Source organism: Arachis stenosperma, chromosome 7 (genome assembly GCF_014773155.1).
Source record: "Arachis stenosperma cultivar V10309 chromosome 7, arast.V10309.gnm1.PFL2, whole genome shotgun sequence".
Classification (NCBI taxonomy): domain Eukaryota; kingdom Viridiplantae; phylum Streptophyta; class Magnoliopsida; order Fabales; family Fabaceae; genus Arachis; species Arachis stenosperma.
This window is the reverse complement of record NC_080383.1, coordinates 49,258,847-49,282,318: the sequence shown is the minus strand read 5'-3', so window position 1 is coordinate 49,282,318 and position 23,472 is coordinate 49,258,847. Positions and strand designations below refer to the sequence as shown.

The 23,472-nt window shown below is 39.2% G+C and overlaps 1 protein-coding gene across 1 annotated transcript; it reads right to left on the bottom strand.

Annotated features, from left to right (window-relative positions):
- Positions 1-7,657: 7,657 nt before the first annotated feature.
- LOC130939772 (glycine-rich RNA-binding protein 7-like) lies at positions 7,658-8,547 on the bottom strand. Its single transcript, XM_057867850.1, has 3 exons — positions 8,479-8,547; positions 7,954-8,086; positions 7,658-7,887 (listed from the first exon to the last, which is right to left on the bottom strand). The coding sequence occupies exons 1-3, from the start codon at positions 8,545-8,547 to the stop codon at positions 7,658-7,660; spliced, it is 432 nt and encodes a 143-aa protein (XP_057723833.1).
- Between the last annotated feature and the right edge of the window lie 14,925 nt (positions 8,548-23,472).

The window sequence follows — 23,472 nt, the reverse complement described above, 5'->3', positions numbered from 1 at the left end:
TTTTAACTTCTCAACCAACAATCTTCCGTTCTTCAATTACCATGTTCTTATATATCTTTGCAAGTGTGACCAGCATTTAGTAAAGAACAAAGAAGGCAGATGTGAATTAATGATATCAGTCATTGATAGTTTTGAGTTTGATTTGTTAATTTCTATAATTGTAAATGTCATTATAAATATTTTTTTAATAATTAATTTTCCATATAATTATGCAGGATAATGTTGGGGATGATAATGAAGATTAAGCTGATTATTATTGTGATTTATTGGCTAAGATAGAGTAATATTGGAAATGGATACATGTATGGTTGACAACTAATGTTTTTTATTAGAAGATACTTATGTAAATATGAATACTCACAATTAACTTCATTCTAGTACTTTTGGATCATTATTATAAATATATTTTGGTTAGAGATAATTTTTATTATTTAAAAAATTATTTAGTAAAATTAGGTATTTATTTTTATTTTATAATATTTAATTCATTTAATTAAAAATGTAGAATTATTATACATGTAATCATATTACCAAATATTATGTTGTATTAATAATTATTGGTATATATATATATATATATATATATATATATATATATATATATATATATATACGGCTACTCTTATAAACGGTTGCCATGGTATAAAATGTGGCTACGCTTCAAAGGTGATGCAGTAGCATTGAAAAGCGTAGCCTTTGATCCTAGACAGCATCACTTGAAAAGTTCACTGGTGCACGAAATTGTGATCACACTTTTCACAACTCCGCACAACTAACCAGCAAGTGCACTGGGTCGTCCAAGTAATACCTTACGTGAGTAAGGGTCGATCCCACGGAGATTGACGGCTTGAAGCAAGTTATGGTCATCTTGTAAATCTTAATCAGGCGAATTCAAATGGTTATGAGGATTTGATAATTAAAAGATAAATAAAGCGGAAAATAACATAGAGATACTTATGTAATTCATTGGTGGAAATTTCAGATAAGCGTTTGGAGATGCTTTATTGCTTCTGAACCTCTACTTTCTTATTGTCTTCATCCAATCATGCATCCTCCTTTCCATGGCAAGCTGTATGATCCTCTCAGTGAAAATGGTCCAGCTATGGTCTCTGTACGGCTAATCAACTGTCGGATTTTTCGTCTCGGATAAAAAATACCAGGCATAGCTACCGTAGGGCTAATCATCTATCAGTTCTCACTTGTGTCGAAATAAGATCCATTGATCCTTTTGCACACTGTCACTGCGCCCAACATTCGCGAGTTTGAAGCTCCTCACAGTCATCCCTTCCCAGATCCTACTCGGAATACCACAGACAAGGTTTAGACTTTTCGGATCTTAGGAATGTTGTCTATTGATTCTAGCCTATACCACGAAGATCCTAATCACGGGGTTGGATGCTCTGTTGTCAGGAGAGACGATGCGAATCCATGGATTAGAGACCCAAGAGAATATACTCCGGCTGGCGTCCAATGACTACATTGAACATCATGTAGACCGCTTTGTGGTTGTCAGGCACGCGAATCTTGGCTAAGCGAGTATTGAAGATAGTGGGTGATTGTCACAGGTCACCCCTTCAGTCTGACTTAACTGAATTAAGTACAAGAGTATATCTTGGAGAAGAAGTAGGTGTGAATTGAAGGAAAAACAATAGTACTTGCATTAATTCATGAGAAACAGCAGAGCTCCTCACCTTAATCTATGAGGTGTAGAAACTCCACCGTTGAAAATACATAAGAGAAAAAGGTCTAGGCATGGCCGAATGGCCAGCCTCCCCAAAGATGATCATAAAGCTCAAGGGTTCCAAAGAAGACCACAAATACAATAGTAAAAAGTGCTATTTATATTAGACTAGTAACCTAGATTTACAGAAAATGAGTAGATAGTGCAGAAATCCACTTTCGGGGCCCACTTGGTGTGTGTTTGGGCTGAGCTTTGAAGCTTTCACGTGCATAGGCCATCCTTGGAGTTAAATGCCAGCTTGGGTGCCAGTTTGGGTGTTTAACTCCAGCTTTGGTGCCAGTTCTGGCGTTTTACTCCAGAAAAAGGTCTATGGTGGGCGTTTGGACGCCAGTTTGGGCCATCAAGTCTCGGACAAAGTATAGACTATTACACATTGCTGGAAAGCCCAAGATATCGACTTTCCAAATCAATTGAGAGCGCGCCAATTGGGCTTTTGTAGATCCAGAAAATCCATTTCGAGTGCAGGGAGGTCAGAATCCAACAGCATTTGCAGTCCTTTCTCAGCCTTTGAATCAGATTTTTGCTCAGGTCCCTCAATTTCAGCCAGAAAATATCTGAAATCACAGAAAAACACACAAACTCATAGTAAAGTCCAGAAATTTGATTTTTGCATAAAAAACTAATAAAAATATACTAAAAAGTAACTAAAACATACTAAAAACTACCTAAAAACAATGCCAAAAAACGTATAAATTATCCGCTCATCACGCACCCTATTCCCAAACGCCAAAAACATAGCCCTTGGTGTAGAAAAGCGTAACCTTTGAGAATAGGCAAGGGCCAAATAGACATCCTTCACTAAAGCATCTCCGTAGCCTGAAAAGCATAACCTTAGTCTAAGACATCATTTTTTTTTTCACTATTGACTATACTTTTCAAGTGTACCTAAATGAATGTTTTTTTGTAGTGTTCATTCATATTTTGTGGTCGAAAAAATCAGATTTTTCTCTTTAGTTTAAATCCTCTGAGCTCAATTAATCTTTTCCTTTTAAGGTCTAATCTATACAGAAGTTTTTTTGAAGAATCGCAACACAAATAATCTCTACTAATCGAACACCATAAACATCATAATTTTACGTTGATATTTTTTCATTTCGTTTTTTAATCAAAACTAAAGAACTAATTAAGATTAAAAATTTTATAAACCAAGGACAATACTAGAAAAGAATGAATCCACTTCAAAATTTTAGAGATAAAAACAAAGCCTTGGATTTTTGTGTTTAATTAATGTGCAAACAAATAATCATTAATATTTTCAACTTTTTAAAACTAGTGGAAGTATATATATTATTTATCTATATTCTAAGAAATATATATATTGTCACTCGGTCGATCGATATTCTAAAGTTATGTTTCTTTTTCACTACTTTCTGGCTAGCACCAAATCCCATAGAGGTGATAAGACTTAATGGTTGTATATAGATTAATAGATAAATGGACAGTTACCAAATCATTGATTAATAAGAACTCGAATAAGTATCTAAGAGAGGAATACAGAAGGCATGAATTGTCTTAATCATGTAGATTTGTGTTGTCTTATAGTAGATTTTACCACCAATTTAAAAATCGTGTATTGGTTTAATTGGCTTATTAAGTGAGGTCTGGTCAATCTTTACTAATGGTGGGACATATTTATATATGCAAAATTGGACGGATTTGCAATATAATGAGAGTTGAGAGATTATAGATTACTAAATGAGCATTTTGTGTATCACAATCGGTTTTACACTTTATTGGAAGGAATCTTCCTTTGATTGTCAAAGAAGAAAGCATTTATTCTCATATTGATTTCGAATGAATAATGAATTTTCTTTTAATTTTATTTTGAAATAAAATACTTTTGAAAAACATCGCACGATATGAATAAAATGATTCATAAGAAATTTAATTGAAAATTGAATATTTTCAAACAGTAGCCATAAGGTCATAATGTTATTATTAATAATTTTGTTGGTTATTCTTTTGGCCACAATGGTTAGAGTTTTCTTCTTTGTTATTTACTTTTATCTATAATAAAGTTATATTTCGTGAGTTCTTTTGTGCTTAATTTGAGTGATTTATATAATCCTTCACCTACTTAACCACATTAATTGCATGGTTTTACTTTCCCTTCCTTATTATGTCGTATTGTGAAAAACATGTTTCCTAAGCTTTAAAAATTAATTATTTTAATTACCTTTATTTCCATTCGATGCCGTGATTAGTATGTTGAGTAGTTTCAGATTTTCTAAGGCAGAATGACTTAGAGGATAGAAAAGGAAACATACAAAAATGGAAGGAGAAAGCAAAACGGAGCTTTAAGGAAACTGGTGTTCATGCGATCGCATAGACGACGCGATCGCGTGCCAGAAGTGAAGATTCAGCGACGCGGCCGCATGACTGACGCGACCGCGCGCCTTAAGCAGAACGCACATGACTGATGCGACCACGTGGCAAGGAAAAGCTCCGAATGACGCGACCGCGTGACCCACACAGACGCGTGACAGAGGCCACGCACTAGAAAATTACAGAACACGCCCCAACGAGTTCTAAAGCCCTTTTTGGCCCAAATCCAAGTCCAGAAAGCATAGACCAGAGGTTATGAAGTGAGGGAAAGCATCCATTCAAGGGGAGCTCGCCAATTTTTAGTTTTCTATGATTTAGATTTAGTCTAGAGAGAGATTCTCTCTCTCTGAGGATTTAGGACTTCTTCTTGTTTTGGGAGTAACTCTGGATCCAGGTTTAAATGTTCTTTTATTTTAGTTCTATAATTATTTATTCCAGCATTTGAATTGATCATTTACTTTTATAATTTAATTTATGAATTATTTCATGTTACAGATTATTATTTGAATTAATGATATTGAGGTATTTTCAGTTTATTATTGCTCTTGTTAATTTATGATTATCATTGTTTACGATTTGAAGATATTTTATTCTAGCAATTTACTTTTTCCTCTTTTGGTCCTGGTTAAGAATTCAGTAACTCAACAGTTATTAAACTCAATACAATTGATAATCGTTATCTTGCTAATTGAGCTGAACTTAAATAATCCCAACCTTTTCTTAAGAAATAATTAGGATTCAAAGGTCAATTTAATTAGTCCCTTGACTTTCCTTTGCCCTGGTAAAGGTTGACCAAGTGGAATTTAGATACAACTTTCATTATTGTTGAGAGAGATCACCAAGTTAGACTTCCAATTTCTCTTACCTTGCCAAAAGTTGTTTTTACAGTTATTAATTACTTTTAATCGCCATTTAAATTAATTGTCATTTAAATCACTTGCTTCTCATCTTCTAAACCCCGATTACAACCTTTATAGCCAATAATAAGAACATACTCCCTTGCAGTTCCTTGAGAAGACGACCCGAGATTGAATACTCGGTTAACAATTTTTAAAGGGGTTTGTTACTTGTGACACCCAAACGTTTGTACGAAGGGATTTCTGTCGGTTTAGAAACTATATCTACAACGCGACTGTTTTTATGAAATTCTTTACTGGCAAAAATCCCGACGTCAAAATGGCGCCGTTGCCGGGGAACTACTAACGTGTGCCTTATTATTGGCTATTGTAAATATTTTTTTTCTTTCTTTTGCTTGTTTATTTATTTTCGTTTTTCCTTTTTTTTCTTTATTTGCTACTATGAACTCTCACCCCTCTCGCTTTGAGTTTGGTTCTAATATTGTTAAAGGAAATAGAAGTTACAGCAGGAATGTGCATCAAGGTCAGACCAATCAAGGATGGATGGAACCAAGAGGATCTAATCAACCCTTTTGGCAGCAACACCCTCCGAGATATCCTGGACAAAGACCATTCTACCGCGCATACCCAGCTGAAAGACATGGTGGACAACCTTGTAACTACCAACAAGCCCCACCCCGTGCATATGAACCATCCCTTCAACATAACCTCGAACCACCACACTCACAAGCTTCTCTTCACCATTCGCCATCATATGATCCTTCCTTACCTCAATACCAATCCAATCGTTCCCAGTCATCACCACTTCCCTATGTATCATGTCTAAGTCCAACAAACCGTGAAGCAGAGGATCGCCTAAAAGAAACAGTAATTAAATTTCAAACAACCATTCAGCAACTGGAGCACGCACTAATCCAATGGGCCACTAAGCGCTCAAATATACAAGGATCAACCACAGCTCCATGTGGACAACCCGATGAAGAGCGTAGCATGAAAGAAATACTAGAGACTCCAGTGGACAAGGCAGAGAATGAATTCGTACTAGAACAAGTAGAAGAAATTGTCATTGTTCAAAAAGAAGAGTTGGTTGAAGATCTAGGCGATGCTGAACCTCCATGGGAATCCAGAATTGAGGAAAACTCCGTCCAGGATGCTACAGTTGATGCTAAGGAAGATACTGTACAATCTCCAAGGCAAGTCGTTTATGAGGAATTAGATGGAATAATCCGAGAAGCAAATTCCCTTGATGATGATATTCACAAGTCTAGCTCTCTTGGTGATGAACTTGTGTCCGCAAGTGAATTCTCTGAGATCGAAGAATCTTCCCCAAGTGAATATGAAGATGATGCGGAGGTAGATTTCTCTCAACCTCCAATCTATGACTTGAGTGATGAGGAAGACATAGAAAAATTTGACCAGGATACAGATACAATTGAAGATCTTTGCAAAGAAGTGGAGGAATTCACAGAAGAGCACAAGGAAACAGAACTTGCAAAACCACCAAAAACACCTATCCCAAGGCCATTACCACCTAATACAAGCTTCAAGTGGGTACAATCCTTAACTTATAACTTCACTTATTCACTTGAATATGGTTTGCTCGAAACAGATGGCTAGCTTAGAGCTCTCTGCGGCTTTAAGAGTAAGAGGGAAATGGCTCGTACTCAGAGCTGGTGCACAAGGTTCAATAAGGTTTCACGCTTCACCTCGAAGTACACGGATTGGTATCATGCTCAATTGCATGGATCACGGAGAACGTTTGGTCACCACGGTGAGATTCTACTTTTTAAACCGCCCGGATGGAGACATGTAGATCAAGACGGAGGCGGATTTAAAAGCAAGGCTTGATTTCCGGAGTTTATTCTGACATTTGTCGTCCCGGGAGCCGAACAATATATTTAAAGCTGCTCAGAAGCTTCACATGCCTAGTTTGGGACCCCGGAGGCTATTGGCATTCCAAGCACTGGTGCAAATTTTTGGACGAATTTAAACATAAACCACCATAACAGGATACTCCTCGAATGTCCAACTTAAGGACTTTAACTAAAAGTGCTAGGTGGGAGACAACCCACCATGGTATGGTCGCTTCTTTTTCAATTTATTTCTTGTTGATTGCTTTCCTTTTTCCTTCTTCATTTTAATCTATTAAACCTGGAATCATGCATAGCATTCATGTTAATCATTGCATTCTGCATTTTTCATGCATATATATATATATATAAAAAGGGTTGCACGACGCGACCGCATTCCCCATGCGATCGCGTCATATCGCGAAAAACACCACCCATGCGACCGCGTGATCCACGCGACCGCATGAAATACATATCGGCGTAAGGATCCAACGAACAGAAAGTTGGGCTGGAATCGTGCGGCTCTTGTGCGTTTCGCACAAATTGGCCCACGCGATCGCATGCCCCATGCGATCGCGTCACTTACCCAATCCCAATACCACGCGACCGCGTGAGCGACGCGATCGCGTCGCATAGATTACATATCACCCCAAATAGAGACAGAGAGTTGCGCTGAAACGGCGCTGGAGTCGTGCGTTTAGCACAAATTCCAGCGATGCGATCGCGAGACCCACGCGATCGCGTCACTCCTCTTTTCCCCCTCTCATGCGATCGCGCGACCCACGCGATCGCATCATCCCCATTTTCATCCCAACCACGCGATCCCGTGCTCCACGCGGCCGCGTGGATTCGATAATATAACCCCCCCAGCCACGCGAACCCTATCAGTCGCGCAACCCTCCCTTCACCCCTAACCCTCTCCCCCTTCTCTCCTCTTCTTCCCGCACGCCACCACCCCGACGCCGCCGCCGCCCAGCCGCCACCGCCATACCACCCCCTCCCCTTCTCTCTTCTTCCTTCTTCCTCTCTTCCCCCCTCTCCACCACTGCCAACCGCAGCCACCGCCCTCCACCGCCGGCCAACCCACCGCGCCCCCCTCTCCGCCACCTACCCCCTTCAGCCAGCAACAACCACCACCCTCCCTTCACCTATCCTCTTCCTCTCTCACTAACCCTAATACCCCCTCCTCCGCCACCGCGACGCTGTGCACCACCACCGCGCCGGACGCCGCCGCAGTCACCTTCTCCCCTGTTCCACTCCTTCCGCTTACCAGGTTCCGCAACACGCACCCATTTTGTCCATTCGTCACTTTTCTGTTTATGTTCATAATTAGGATAGCTAGACTTGCATGTTGTAGTGGATTTTTAGGTTGTTAGGTAGCTTAGGCTGTGGTTCGTGGATCTAGGTCTGTTTACTTGCGCTGTTCTTACTTCTGTTTTATCCTATGTGCAAATCTGCTGCTGCTATATTCATGATTCATATGCTGCTTTCTTGTATGTTGCTGCTGTTTACATTGAGTTTTTATGTTTATTTTATATCTATGTACATGCAGCCTGCTTTCTTTTAATTCATATGAACTGATATGATTGCTGTTTATTTTCCGGGACAATCCAATTTTAGCCGGAATGCTGCCCAAATTTTTTGAAAATTATTTTCATTCATGTTTTGGTTTGGCATTTCTGAACTCTGTTTTACTCTGCTTTACCCAGACCATTTCATGAATGCTATGGCACACTTTCTTATCCTCTTTGATTTCCTGGTTCATAAACTGCATTTGTGATTCACTGATTCCAACTTTTGCTTTTTTTTATTTCTTTTCGAATCAGCATCACCCTGTTTCTCTTGTTCGATTATGAGTACTTCTATTCTTACTTGTGAATCACTGTTATATGGAATTTTTCCATGCCACTTACTTTAACCCGCACTTTACTAACTCACTAATTTTAATTTACTAATTTCTTTTTCAAAATTCTAACCATACTAACCGTTTTGATCTCTTTTCTGATTATTTTCACTTTCCTCTAACTTTCTAACCATGGCATATTGATTTTTTATCCATTTAACATAAATTCCAACACATTTCATTTCCTCATTTTCCTTATTCTCCCTTGGCGCTTTGAGTTTCCTTTGTTTAAATTGCCTATTTGCTTTCCTATTTTATCCATTCCCTGGTTTTCTGTTTTTCAAGATGTCTGCCTCACAAAGGAAAGGCAAAGACAAGGCTACTGGCAAGCGCAAGAGAGGAGCTTCCTCCCAGTCCATCATTGCTCTAATGCACGATTCCTCATGGCGGGAGAAGAACTTCACACAGCAGGAACTTCCTAGCTTTGGGCTACAGACCACCACCCTTCACTGCTACTGATGAGACAGCCCCACCGTCTGCTGGACCCTCTTCATCCACAGCTGCCCCTGCTGCCACCACTGTACCTCCACCCGCCTCTGAGCCAGTTTATCGCCTCATGCACCGTCTATTCCGCCAGCTTGATCAGATGGAGCGCCGTAACAGGCGCCGGTATGAGAGATTAGAGCGCCGCAGCAAGCGACACTATTCCCATCTGAAGCTGATGATCAGACAGGGTGCCGACATCCCCTCCGAGCCCGACACTCCATCAGAGCAATCAGAGGAGGAGGAGGATGAGCACGAGGAGGAGCCCCATTCCCAGGTAGCGACTCATTTCCAGGAGGAGACCCATCAGCAGGCCGCCACAGAGCAGGCTGCCCCGCATCAGGAGGTTATGCCCCAGATAGAGGCTGCAGATCCAGAGATCCCGATACAGTCAGCCTCACCTCTACAGCACCCAGACTCCCAGCCCACCACCACTGAGACTCCAGCTGCCATCCCAACCAGTGATGACACCCTTTCACACCCGGCTTGATTGTGCATCGGGGACGATGCTTCATTTTAAGTGTGGGGAGGTCGCCATCTCTGGCATTTTTATTTTGGTGAACCACTACATACTTTTTCTTTTATTTTGGATATTTTTCTGTATTTTTCTTTTTACTGTTATTCTCTGAGTACTTATACATTGCTTTTATGTATTTTTACTCTATTTTCTGCATTTTGCATCTTTAGTTCATAGTTTAGCCATTTAGTTTATTTTAGTTATTTAGTTTAGTTTGCAATTCTGATTTATTAGTGGATTAATTAGTATAGTTTACCCTTTTTAGCATAAGATAGTATAGTTTAAATAGAAAAAAAATATAAAAAGGAAGTAAGCTAGGAAATTGAACATATCAGATTTAAATCCATAAACCTTGTATATAGCATTACATGATGTAGTTAAGCTGACAACATTTCATCAAGGAGGAACATTAAAACTTTAAAAGCTACCCTAAATAATTTTTTTATGAGAATAATGGGAATTTTTAACTAAACCTGCATACAATATATAAATGATATATGATGTTGAGTTAGAGAACACACAGCCTGTGAGTATTGAGCTTAATTGTATGGTTGCATTCAAACCATAATTTTATTTCTGTGTGTTACATTTCTTTTTATTCTGATGTTCTTTCCTTTGCTTTAATCTATATGTCCAATTATAGAATATAGAATAGATACATACCAAGAGAATGATTGAGGCCATCATTTGATTTTAGCTCACTTACCCCAAATTAGCCTACCTTTTACATCACCCTTGTTAGCCCCCTTGAGCCTTTTAAAACCCCTTTATTCTATTTAGCCAAATTACTAGCCTTAAGCAGAAAAACAAAAGAAAACCCCAAGTGAATCCTTGGTTAGCTTAAGATAGAAAATCATGAATAGAGTTAAATGTGGGAAACCTTGTGGGAACATGAGTGATAGGAACAAAGGGTTAGGAAGATTAAAAAGAATTAAAAATAAATTTGGGAAGCATGCTCATGAGAAAATCAAAGTTATTCAATTACCATGTGCATTAAAAAAAAATTTCAGCATCTAAATAAAAGGGGATACAAAAAGAAATTCCCCAATGAAAACAATGCACATGGGATAAAAATAAAAAGTGAAACATGAGCATGTAAACAATAAGTGAGATAATATGGAAAATAGGTAAAGAAGTTTTATCTTGCTGAACATGTATGTTAGGTGAGATCTTAGTCTAATTAAGGATTCACTTATTAGCTCACTTGACCCTATACATAAATCCTTACCTTTACCTTGGCCCCATTACAACCTTAATTAAGACCTCATGATTTTTTTGGTGCGACTATATTCTATAATTGTCGATTGGTTAGATGAAAAACAAAGCTATAAGAAAGTAAGAATAAAAATAAAAAAATAGAGTGAATAAACCCAATAAACACTGAGTGACTAGAGAGTAAACACAAAATCCAGTGAGGGTTCAATCACTCATCAACATATATCTATGCTTAAAATTTACTAATTGTTTTGCGAGTTTGTACAATGTTTTCTTTCCCCATCTCATTTGCTAAAATGCTTTATTATATACACACATAACTCCTTGGGAATGTGAATTAACTTAGCTACAAGTAAGCTTTATATATGAGTGAATAAATTAGAGTTGCATGATGCATGACCCATTAGGTTGTTGCATTTAAATTAGGTTGCATTGCATGACATTCCATCACTATAACCTCATTTATTTACCTTGGATTTAGCATGAGGACATGCTAGTGTTTAAGTGTGGGGAGGTTGATAAACCCATATTTCGTGAGTTCTTTTGTGCTTAATTTGAGTGATTTATATAATCCTTCACCTACTTATTCACATTAATTGCATGGTTTTACTTTCCCTTCCTTATTATGTCGTATTGTGAAAAACATGTTTCCTAAGCTTTAAAAATTAATTATTTTAATTACCTTTATTTCCATTCGATGCCGTGATTAGTATGTTGAGTAGTTTCAGATTTTTTAAGGCAGAATGACATAGAGGATGGAAAAGGAAACATACAAAAATGGAAGGAGAAAGCAAAACGGAGCTTTAAGGAAACTGGTGTTCACGCGATCGCATGGACGACGCGATCGCGTGCCAGAAGCGAAGATTCAGCGACGCGACCGCATGACTGACGCGACCGCGCGCCTTAAGCAGAACGCACATGACGCGGTCGCATGACTGACGCGACCGCGTGGCAAGGAAAAGCTCTGAATGATGCGACCGCGTGACCCACGCGGACGCATGACAGAGGCCACGCACCAGAAAATAACAGAACACGCCCCAGCGAGTTCTAAAGCCCTTTTTGGCCCAAATCCAAGTCCAAAAAGCATAGACCAGAGGTTATGAAGTGAGGGAAAGCATCCATTCAAGGGGAGCGCGCCAATTTTTAGTTTTCTATGATTTAGATTTAGTCTAGAGAGAGATTCTCTCTCTCTGAGGATTTAGGACTTCTTGTTTTAGGAGTAACTCTGGATCCAGGTTTAAATGTTCTTTTATTTTAGTTCTATAATTATTTATTCCAGCATTTGAATTGATCATTTACTTTTATAATTTAATTTATGAATTATTCCATGTTACAGACTATTATTTGAATTAATGATATTGAGGTATTTTCAGTTTATTATTGCTCTTGTTAATTTATGATTATCATTGTTTACGATTTGAAGATATTTTATTCTAGCAATTTACTTTTTCCTCTTTTGGTCCTGGTTAAGAATTCAGTAACTCAACAGTTATTAAACTCAACACAATTGATAATCGTTATCTTGCTAATTGAGCTGAACTTAAATAATCCCAACCTTTTCTTAAGAAATAATTAGGATTCAAAGGTCAATTTAATTAGTCCCTTGACTTTCCTTTGCCCTGGTAAAAGTTGACCAAGTGGAATTTAGATACAACTTTCATTATTGTTGAGAGAGATCACCAAGTTGGACTTCCAACTTCTCTTACCATGCCAAAAGTTGTTTTTACAGTTATTAATTACTTTTAATCGCCATTTAAATTAATTGTCATTTAAATCACTTGCTTCTCATCTTCTAAACCCCGATTACAACCTTTATAGCCAATAATAAGAACATACTCCCTTGCAGTTCCTTGAGAAGACGACCCGAGGTTGAATACTCGGTTAACAATTTTTAAAGGGGTTTGTTACTTGTGACACCCAAACGTTTGTACGAAGGGATTTCTGTCTGTTTAGAAACTATATCTACAACGTGACTATTTTTGTGAAATTCTTTACTGGCAAAAATCCCGACGTCAATCTATCACTTTGAGTAAAAATATAAATTTTAAGAAAATAAAAATTATGAGTGTTTTGGGATGATTGTATTTTCAAAATTTAATTTAAAGTAATCAGGATAAAATTAATAAAAAAACACAAAAATACACTCCCAAAAAAGGAAAAAAAGTTGGCCCAGACTTCAAGGATTTAAGTCCAGTGCCAGCAATAATAAGCCTAGCGCCTAGTACTGGCACCTAGCTCCAGTGCTCCAAGCCCCGAGACAAATTTTAAGTCTAGCTCTAGGACACCAAGCTGCGTGCCCAAACTTCCTAGCCCAGTGCCCAGTTGTGCACCAAACTTCACTCACCCAAAGCCCGGTGCCTTCGTGAATCCAGAAGGGCCCAAAATAGGCTGGTATCCAACTTTGAAAAGTGACACCCAGCGCCACCCAAATTTAATTTAACACACTAATTATCCAGTATCCAATTTCAGAGCTAGACTTCAAGTGATTTTCCAACTCTCAAGGATCCATAATTAATCAAAATGCCCAATGCTAATCCCTGAACCTAGCATCAAATCCAATGTCCGCTCCCAGAAAACTCTAAATTCAACCGAAGATTCAAGATTTAAATGATTAGTTAGCATTATCTTCTTCTAGAAAGATAAGATTTGGCTGTTAAGATTTAGTTTTAGATTAGATTTGAATTGTTTTTTTTCCTATCTTATACTTCAGAAGATAATATTAGATTTAGTTTTTGAATTTGAATTCTAGGTTAAAAGTAGAATATAAATAAGTGAATGTATGGTTCACAAATCATCAGTTAGTGATCAATCATCGTGTCATAACTGGATTCATCTAGCTCCTAAGTAGTTTTAGAGTATCATGAGTAACTAAACCTATCACGAGTATCATATATTATAATTATTTTTTGGATTTTGTTATTACTTTGAAAAATTTAATATCGAAATTAGATTGAAATTCTTTGTCATGATGTTCAACTTGACTAGGAATAGTATTTTGAAAGTTGTGCGGTTTTAAATCGAAACCGTGCTTAAACTCTTCTCATAATTAGTTGACCAAGAAATTGGTAATTAATTAAGTTAAGAGAAATTGAATTGTCAAGAAATTAGAATTTGGTTATATATTATTTGTCATGAAAATATTTTTGCATGAGTTAAAGTAAGAAAACATAAGCATTATGTTTTCTAAAAGTTAAACATCTCTGAAGCCTTTAACATCTCTCTCACTGACTACTTTTTCAAATTCAAAAGCATTCTCTCATTCACAAACAAACACTCTCTTCACTATTTTTTTCTATTTCAAGATTCTACTTCAAAATCCACAATTCTATTGCCAACATTTCAATGATCTAATTAGACGTTACTTGATTCAATCCTTAATCCTCGTGGGAACGATATCCACTCACCGTGGTATTACTTAGAGCGATTTGGTGCACTTGTCAATCTACGAGTGTATTAAATTTTTGGCTCATTGATAAACTCCAATTTTGTGGTTTATCTTATGCTTAATTTTCGGGGTTTTATCACTTTTTTCCACATTTATTCAATGAAATAGCATGATTTTGTAATTCTCTCTTAATTTGTCCTTAAGTGTAAAAACATGCTTTTTAGGCCTTAAAATTGGTAATTTTAATTCACTTTTGATTCCATTAGATGCCTGGTGCACGAAATTGTGATCATCAATGGCGCCATCAACATGGTACGCTCAATTGCAATCTCAACTCTTTACCACAACTTCGCACAACTAACCAGCAAGTGCACTGGGTCGTCCAAGTAATAAACCTTACGCAAGTAAGGGTCGATCCCACGGAGATTGTTGGTATGAAGCAAGCTATGGTCATCTTGTAAATCTCAGTCTGGCATATTCAAATGGTTATGGAGGATTTATGAATAAAGCATAAAATAAAGATAGAGATACTTATGTAATTCATTGGTGAGAATTTCAGATAAGCGTATGGAGATGTTTTGTCCCTTCCGTCTCTCTGCTTTCCTACTGTCTTCATCCAGTCCTTCTTACTCCTTTCCATGGCAAACTGTATGTTGGGCATCATCATTGTCAGTGGCTACAGTGCCGTCCTCTCAGTGAAAAAGTTCAACGCGCTCTGTCATAGCACGGCTAATCATCTGTCGGTTCTCAATCAGGTTGGAATAGAATCTAATGATTCTTTTGCGTCTGTCACTAACGCCCAGCCTTCAGGAGTTTGAAGCTCGTCACAGTCATTCAATCATTGAATCCTACTCAGAATACCACATACAAGGTTTAGACCTTCTGGATTCTCTTGAATGCCGCCATCAATTCTAGCTTATACCACGAAGATTCTGATTAAGGAATCCAAGAGATAAACATTCAAGCCTTGTTTGCTTGTAGAACGGGAGTGGTTGTCAGGCATGCGTTCATAGGTGAGAATGATGATGAGCGTCACATAATCATCACATTCATCATGTTCTTGGGTGTGAATGAGTATCTTAGAACAAGAATAAGCTAAATTGAATAGAAGAACAATAGTAATTGCATTAATACTCGAGGTACAGCAGAGCTCCACACCTTAATCTATGATGTGTAGAAAATCCACTGTTGAAAATACATAAGAACAAGGTCTAGGCATGGCCGTGAGGCCAGCCCCATGATCTAAGATAGCATAAGACTAAAGATAGCTACCCAGATGAAAATACAATAGTAAAAGATCCTATATGTAGAGAGCTAGTAGCCTAGGGTTTACAAAGATGAGTAAATGACATAAAAATCCACTTCCGGGCCCACTTGGTGTGTGCTTGGGCTGAGCATTGAAGCTTCTATGTGTAGAGACTTTTCTTGGAGTTAAACGCCAGCTTTTGTGCCAGTTTGGGCGTTTAACTCCCATTCTTGTGCCAGTTCCGGCGTTTAACGCCGGGCAGTTTTGAGCTGATTTGGAACGCCGATTTTGGCCATCAAATCTCGGGAAAAGTATGGAATATTATACATTGCTGGAAAGCCCAGGATGTCTACTTTTCAACGCAGTTGAGAGCGCGCCAATTGGGCTTCTGTAGCTCAAGAAAATCCACTTAGAGTGCAGGGAGGTCAGAATCCAACAGCATCTGCAGTCCTTTTCAGCCTCTGAATCAGATTTTTGCTCAGGTCCCTCAATTTCAGCCAGAAAATACCTGAAATCATAGAAAAACACACAAACTCATAGTAAAGTCCAGAAAAGTGAATTTTAACTAAAAACTAATAAAAACATAATAAAAACTAACTAAAATATACTAAAAACAATGCCAAAAAGCGTGTAAATTATCCGCTCATCACAACACCAAACTTAAATTATTTCTTGTCCCCAAGAAACTGAAAATCAAATAAGATAAAAAGAAGAGAATATGCAATGAATTCCTAAAACATCAATGAAGATCAGTATTAATTAGATGAGCGGGGCTTTTAGCTTTTTGCCTCTGAACAGTTTTGGCATCTCACTCTATCCTTTGAAATTCAGAATGATTGGCTTCTATAGGAACTCAGAATCCACATAGTGTTATTGATTCTCCTAGTTAAGTATGATGATTCTTGAACTCGGCTACTTTATGAGTCTTGGCCGTGGCCCAAAGCACTCTGTCTTCCAGTATTACCACTGGATACATACATGCCACAGACACATAACTGGGTGAACCTTTTCAGATTGTGACTCAGCTTTGCTAGAGTCCCCAATTAGAGGTGTCCAGGGTTCTTAAGCACACTCTTTTTGCCTTGGATCACGACTTTATTTTTTTCTTTTTCTTTTTCTCTCTTTTTTCGTTTTTCTATTCTTTTTTTTGTATTTACTACTTTTTCTTGCTTCAAGAATCATTTTTATGATTTTTCAGATCCTCAGTAACATGTCTCCTTTTTCATCATTCTTTCAAGAGCCAACATTCATGAACAACAAATTCAAAAGACATATGCATTGTTCAAGCATACATTCAGAAGTCAAAATATTGCCACCACATCAAAATAATTAATCTGTTATAAAATTCAAAATTCATGCAATTCTTCTCTTTTTCAATTAAGAACATTTTTCATTTAAGAAAGGTGATGGATTCATAGGACATTCATAACTTTAAGGCATAGACACTAAGACACTAATGATCATAAGACACAAACATAGATAAACATAAGCATGAAAATTCAAAAAATGGGAAAATAAAGAACAAGGAAATTAAAGAACGGGTCCACCTTAGTGATGGCGGCTTGTTCTTCCTCTTGAAGATCTTATGGAGTGCTTGAGCTCCTTAATGTCTCTTCCTTGCCTTTGTTGCTCCTCTCTCATGATTCTTTGATCTTCTCTAATTTCATGGAGGAGGATGGAATGTTCTTGGTGCTCCACCCTTAGTTGTCCCATGTTGGAACTCAATTCTCCTAGGGAGGTGTTGATTTGCTCCAATAGTTTTGTGGAGGAAAGGGCATCCCTTGAGGTATCTCAGGGATTTCATGATGAGTGGGATCTCTTGTTTGCTCCATCCTTTTCTTAGTGATGGGTTGTCCTCATCAATGAGGATGTCTCCCTCTATGTCAATTCCAACTGAATAACAGAGGTGACAAATGAGATGACGAAAGGCTAACCTTGCCGAGGTAGAGGACTTGTCCGCCACCTTATAAAATTCTTGGGCTATAACCTCATGAACTTCTACTTCCTCTCCAATCATGATGCTATGAATCATGATGGCCCGGTCTATAGTAACTTCAGACTGGTTGCTAATGGGAATGATTGAGCATTGGATAAACTCCAACCGTCCCCTAGCCACGGGCTTGAGGTCATGCCTTCTCAGTTGAACCGGCTTCCCTCTTGAATCTCTCTTCCATTGAGCGCCCTCTTCACAAATGTCTATGAGGACTTGGCCCAACCTTTGATCAAAGTTGACCCTTCTAGTGTAAGGGTATTCATCTCCTTGCATCATGGGCAAGTTGAATGCCAACCTTACATTTTCCGGACTAAAATCTAAGCATTTCCCCCGAACCATTGTAAGCCAATTCTTTGGGTCCGGGTTCACACTTTGATCATGGTTCTTGGTGATCCATGCATTGGCATAGAATTCTTGAACCATTAAGATTCTGACTTGTTGAATGGGGCTGGTAAGAACTTTCCAACCTCTTCTTTGGATCTCATGTCAGATCTCCGGATATTCACTCTTTTTGAGTTTGAAAGGGACCTCGGGGATCACCTTCTTCATGGCCACAACTTCATAGAAGTGGTCTTGATGCACCCTTGAGATGAATCTCTCAATCTCCTATGACTCGGAGGTGGAAGCTTTTGCCTTCCCTTTCCTCTTTCTAGAGGTTTCTCCGGCCTTAGATGCCATAAATGGTTATGGAAAAAACAAAAAGCAATGCTTTTACCACACCAAACTTAGAAGGTTTGCTCGTCCTCGAGCAAAAGAAGGAAGAAGAGAGTAGAAGAAGAAGAAATAGAGGAGATGGAGGTGGCTTTGTGGTTCGGCCAAGGGGGAGAAGTAGTGTTTAGGTTGTGTGAAAATAAAGGAGTGAAGATGGGTTTATATAGGAGTGGAGAGGGGGTGTATGGTTCGGCCATTATGGGTGGGTTTGGGAGGGAAAGTGGTTTGAATTTGAATGGTGAGGTAGGTGGGGTTTTATGAAGGATGGATGTATGTAGTGAAGAGAATAGTGGGATTTGATAGGTGAGGGGTTTTTAGGGAAGAGGTGTTGAGGTGATTAGTGAATGGGTGAAGAAGAGAGAGAGTGGTGGGGTAGGTGGGGATCCTGTGGGGTCCACAGATCCTGAGGTGTCAAGGAAAATTCATCCCTGCACCAAGTGGCGAGCAGAAATACTCTTTATGCCAATTCTGGCGTTAAACGCCGGGCTGGTGCCCATTTCTGGCATTTAACGCCAGCTTCTTGCCCTTTCCTGGCGTTTAACGCCAGTCTAGTGCCCCTTTCTGGCGTTAAACACCCAGAATGGTGCCAGACTGGGCGTTAAACGCCCATTTGCTGCCCTTACTGGCGTTTAAACGCCAGCAAGGTTTTCCTCCAGGGTGTGCTATTTTTCTTTCTGTTTTTCATTCTGTTTTTGCTTTTTCAATTGATTTTTTGACTTTCCATGATCATCAACCTACAGAAAACATAAAATAACAAAGGAAAATAGATAAATATAACATTGGGTTGCCTCCCAACAAGCACTTCTTTAATGTCAATAGCTTGACAGTGGGCTCTCATGGAGCCTCACAGATGTTCAGAGCAATATTGGAACCTCCCAACACCAAACTTAGAGTTTGAATGTGGGGGTTCAACACCAAACTTAGAGTTTGACTGTGGGGGCTCTGTTTGACTCTGTTTTGAGAGAAGCTCTTCATGCTTCCTCTCCATGGTTACAGAGGGATATCCTTGAGCCTTAAACACAAAGGATTTTTCATTCACTTGAATGATCAATTCTCCTCTGTCAACATTAATCACAGCCTTTGCTATGGCTAGGAAGGGTCTGCCAAGGATGATGGATTCATCCATGCAATTCTCAGTCTCTTGGACTATGAAATCAGCAGGGATGTAATGGTCTTCAACCTTCACCAAAACATCCTCTACAAGTCCATAAGCTTGTTTTCTGGAATTGTCTGCCATCTCTAGTGAGATTCTTGCAGCTTGTACCTCAAAGATCCCTAGCTTCTCCATTACAGAGAGAGGCATAAGGTTTATGCTTGACCCTAGGTCACACAGAGCCTTCTTAAAGGTCATGGTGCCTATGGTACAAGGTATTTAGAACTTCCCAGGGTCCTATCTCTTATGAGGTAATCTCTGCCTAGTCAAGTCATCCAGTTCTTTGGTGAGCAAAGGAGGTTCGATCTCCCAAGTCTCATTACCAAATAACTTGTCATTTAGCTTCATGATTGCTCCAAGGTACTTGGCAAGTTGCTCTTCAGTGACATCTTCATCCTCTTCAGAGGAAGAATACTCATCAGAGCTCATGAATGGCAGAAGTAAATCCAATGGAATCTCTATGGTCTCAGTGTGAGCCTCAGATTCCCATGGTTCCTCATTAGGGAACTCATTGGAGGCTAGTGGACGTCCATTGAGGTCTTCCTCAGTGGCGATCACTGCCTCTTCCTCCTTTCCAATTTCGGCCATGTTGATGGCCTTACACTCTCCTTTTGGATTCTCTTCTGTATTGCTTGGAAGAGTACTAGGAGGGAGTTCAGTAACTTTCTTACTCAGCTGACCCACTTGTGCCTCCAAGTTTCTAATGGAGGACCCTGTTTCAGTCATGAAGCTTTGAGTGGTTTTGATTAGATCAGAGACCATGGTTGCTAAGTCAGAGTGGCTCTGCTTAGAATTCTCTATCTGCTGCTGAGAAGATGATGGAAAAGGCTTGCCATTGCTAAACCTATTTCTTCCACCATTATTATTGTTGAAACCGTGTTGAGGTCTCTGTAGATCCTTCCATGAGAGATTTGGATGATTTCTCCATGAAGAATTATAGGTGTTTCCATAGGGTTCTCCCATGTAATTCACCTCTTCCATTGATGGGTTCTCAGGATCATAAGCTTCTTCTTCAGATGAAGCGTCCTTAGTACTGCCTGGTGCAGCTTGCATTCCAGACAGACTTTGAGAAATCATATTGACTTGCTGAGTCAATATTTTGTTCTGAGCTAATATGGCATTCAGAGTATCAATCTCAAGAACTCCTTTCTTCTGATTCGTCCCATTGTTCACAGGATTCCTTTCAGAAGTGTACATGAATTGGTTATTTGCAACCATTTCAATGAGTTCTTTAGCTTCTGCAGGCGTCTTCTTCAGATGAAGAGATCCTCCAGCAGAGCTGTCCAATGACATCTTAGACAGTTCAGACATACCATCATAGAAGATACCTATGATGCTCTATTCAGAAAGCATGTCAGAGGGACACTTTCTGATCAATTGTTTGTATCTTTCCCAAGCTTCATAGAGGGATTCACCTTCCTTCTGTCTGAAGGTTTGGACTTCCACTCTAAGTTTACTCAATTTTTAAGGTGGAATGAACTTTGCCAAGAAGGCATTGACTAGCTTTTCCCAAGAGTTCAGGCTTTCTTTAGGTTGTGAGTCCAACCATGTCCTAGCTCTGTCTCTTACAGCAAAAGGGAATAGCATAAGTCTGTAGACCTCAGGGTCAACCCCATTGGTCTTGACAGTGTCACAGACTTGCAAGAATTCAGCTAAAAACTGATGAGGATCTTCCAATGAAAGTCCATGGAACTTGCAATTCTGTTGTATTAGAGAAACTAATTGAGGCTTAAGCTCAAAGTTATTTGCTCCAATGGCAGGGATAGAGATGCTTCTCCCATAGAAGTCGGGAGTAGGTGCAGTAAAGTCACCCAGCACCTTCCTTGCATTGTTGGCATTGTTGTTGTTTTCGGCTGCCATGGGTTCTTCTTCTTTGAAGATTTCTGTTAGGTCCTCTACAGAGAGTTGTGCCTTAGCTTCTCTTAGCTTTCGCTTCAAGGTCCTTTCAGGTTCAGGGTCAGCCTCAACAAGAATGCTTTTGTCTTTGCTTCTGCTCATATGAAAGAGAAGAGAACAAGAAAATATGGAATCCTCTATGTCACAGTATAGAGATTCCTTGAGGTGTCAGAGGAAAAGAAAAATAGAAGGAAGAGGTAGAAAATTCGAACTTATCAAGGAAAGATAGAGTTCGAATTGTGCATTGAAGAGGAGTGTTAGTCCATAAATAGAAGGATGTGAGAAGAGGGGAAGAAATTTTTGAAAATAAATTAAAAAGATTTTAAAAACATTTTGAAAAATAGTGATTGATTTTCGAAAACTAAGAGTGGAAAAGAAATCAAGTGATTTTTGAAAAAGATTTTGAAATTAGAAATCAAAAAGATATGATTGAAAACTATTTTGAAAAAGATGTGATTAAAAGATATGATTGAGAATATATGATTTGAAAAACAATTAAAAAGATTTGATTTTTAAAAATTAATGACTTGGCTAACAAGAAAAGATATGATTCAAACATTAAACCTTTCTCAACAGAAAAGGCAACATACTTGAAATGTTGACTCAAATCATTAATTATTAGCAAGTATCTTTGAAAATGGAAAGAATTGGTTTTGAAAATATATGATTGAAAATATGATTTGAAAAAGATTTGATTTTGAAAATTTTTTGAAAACTTGAAAAAATTTGAATTAAAAACAAAATCTTCCCTCTTGTGCCATCTTGGCGTTAAACACCCAGAATGGTATCCATTCTGGCGTTTAGCGCCCAAAACACTACCCTTTTGGGTGTTAAACGCCCAGCCAGGCACCCTGGCTGGCGTTTAAACGCCAGTTTTCCTTTCTCACTGTGCGTTTTGAACGCCCAGCTTTTTCTGTGTAATTCCTCTGCTGTATGTTCTGAATCTTCAATTCTCTGTATTATTGACTTGAAAAGACACAAATTAAAAGATTTTTTTGGATTTTTAATGATGAGGGATAATCAAAATGCAACTAAAATCAAATAACAATGCATGCAAGACACCAAACTTAGAAGTTTGTATACTGTTCATACCCTGACCGGGCTCCCCCAACTCGGTAAATCCATGAAAGGTCCGACCTCGTCCTAAGGCCCACGCCTAAAGGTCGGACCTCGGACATTAAAGGCAAGGAAGGCCCATCAGAAGGAGCGCAGCCCAAAACCTGAAGGCCGAAAAGGCCTAAGGAAGGCGGTTCCACAAAGATAGGGATAAAACTCCCGAAAGATAAGATAAGATAAGAATATCTTATCCAGGGAAGATCACAGCCAACTACTATAAATACACTGGAACACCCAGGTATGAGATTCATTCCATATTCTACACATATCTGCTTGGACCCATGCTAACTTAAGCATCGGAGTGTCATTGCAGGTACAACCACCAACCGCCCGGCACATCAAGCTCGAGTCCCAGAACCCTCACCTCGGGCCTCTCCAAGACGACCGAGCTACACGTTTCAGGTAACCCTCGGAACATTGGCGCCGTTGCCGGGGACCCTGGAAGTCATCCCTCTATCATGGCGGACGACCCTCACGACAATGATCGCGCCGCATCTGAACAAGAGGAAGAAATTGACACCGGAGAACGACCGGACAGCCCTCTATCACCACGCACTCCAGGAGGAAACAAACAGAATCGCCCAAAGACATCACTCCCAAACAAAGATCCACCGAATCCCGAAAAGGGGAGAGCTCGGAAATCCTGGAAACAGTCCGGGAACAACACACCGGCTGAAACAACTTGAAGAGGACATAAAGAAGCAGAAAGAAACTGAACAAGATCTGAGAAGGGAGACTCGAAAGCGCAGAGAATTAGAAGAAAAACTGCGGAAAATAGAGGCCAATCTGAAAGACCGGACAGAACGCGGCACCACCCACGAAGGCAACCATGATCCCTTCACGCAAGAGATCATGAAGGAGAAGGTACCGCGAAACTTCAAACCACCCGACATGGATCTCTACGACGGCACCACCGATCCAAGCCACCACCTCAGCAACTTCAGGAGCCGAATGTACCTAGTCGACGCCTCCGACGCAATTCGGTGCAAAGCCTTCCCCACCACTCTCACCAAGTCGGCCATGAAGTGGTTCGACAACCTGCCACCAAGATCAATCACCAGCTTCGAAGACCTAACCAAAA

Bases quoted from the DNA above. Each gene is read 5' to 3' on its own strand.
- LOC130939772 (XM_057867850.1), bottom strand. From the start codon at position 8,547: ATGCAGTTTATGAACCAGGAAATCAAAGAGGATAAGAAAGTGTGCCAT. The intron at 8,087-8,478 runs GTAAAGCAGAGT...GAACATAAACAG, and splicing joins GCATTCATGAAATGGTCTGG to AAAAGTGACGAATGGACAAA. The intron at 7,888-7,953 runs GTATTAGGGTTA...TGCTGGCTGAAG, and splicing joins TCGCGGTGGCGGAGGAGGGG to GGGGTAGGTGGCGGAGAGGG.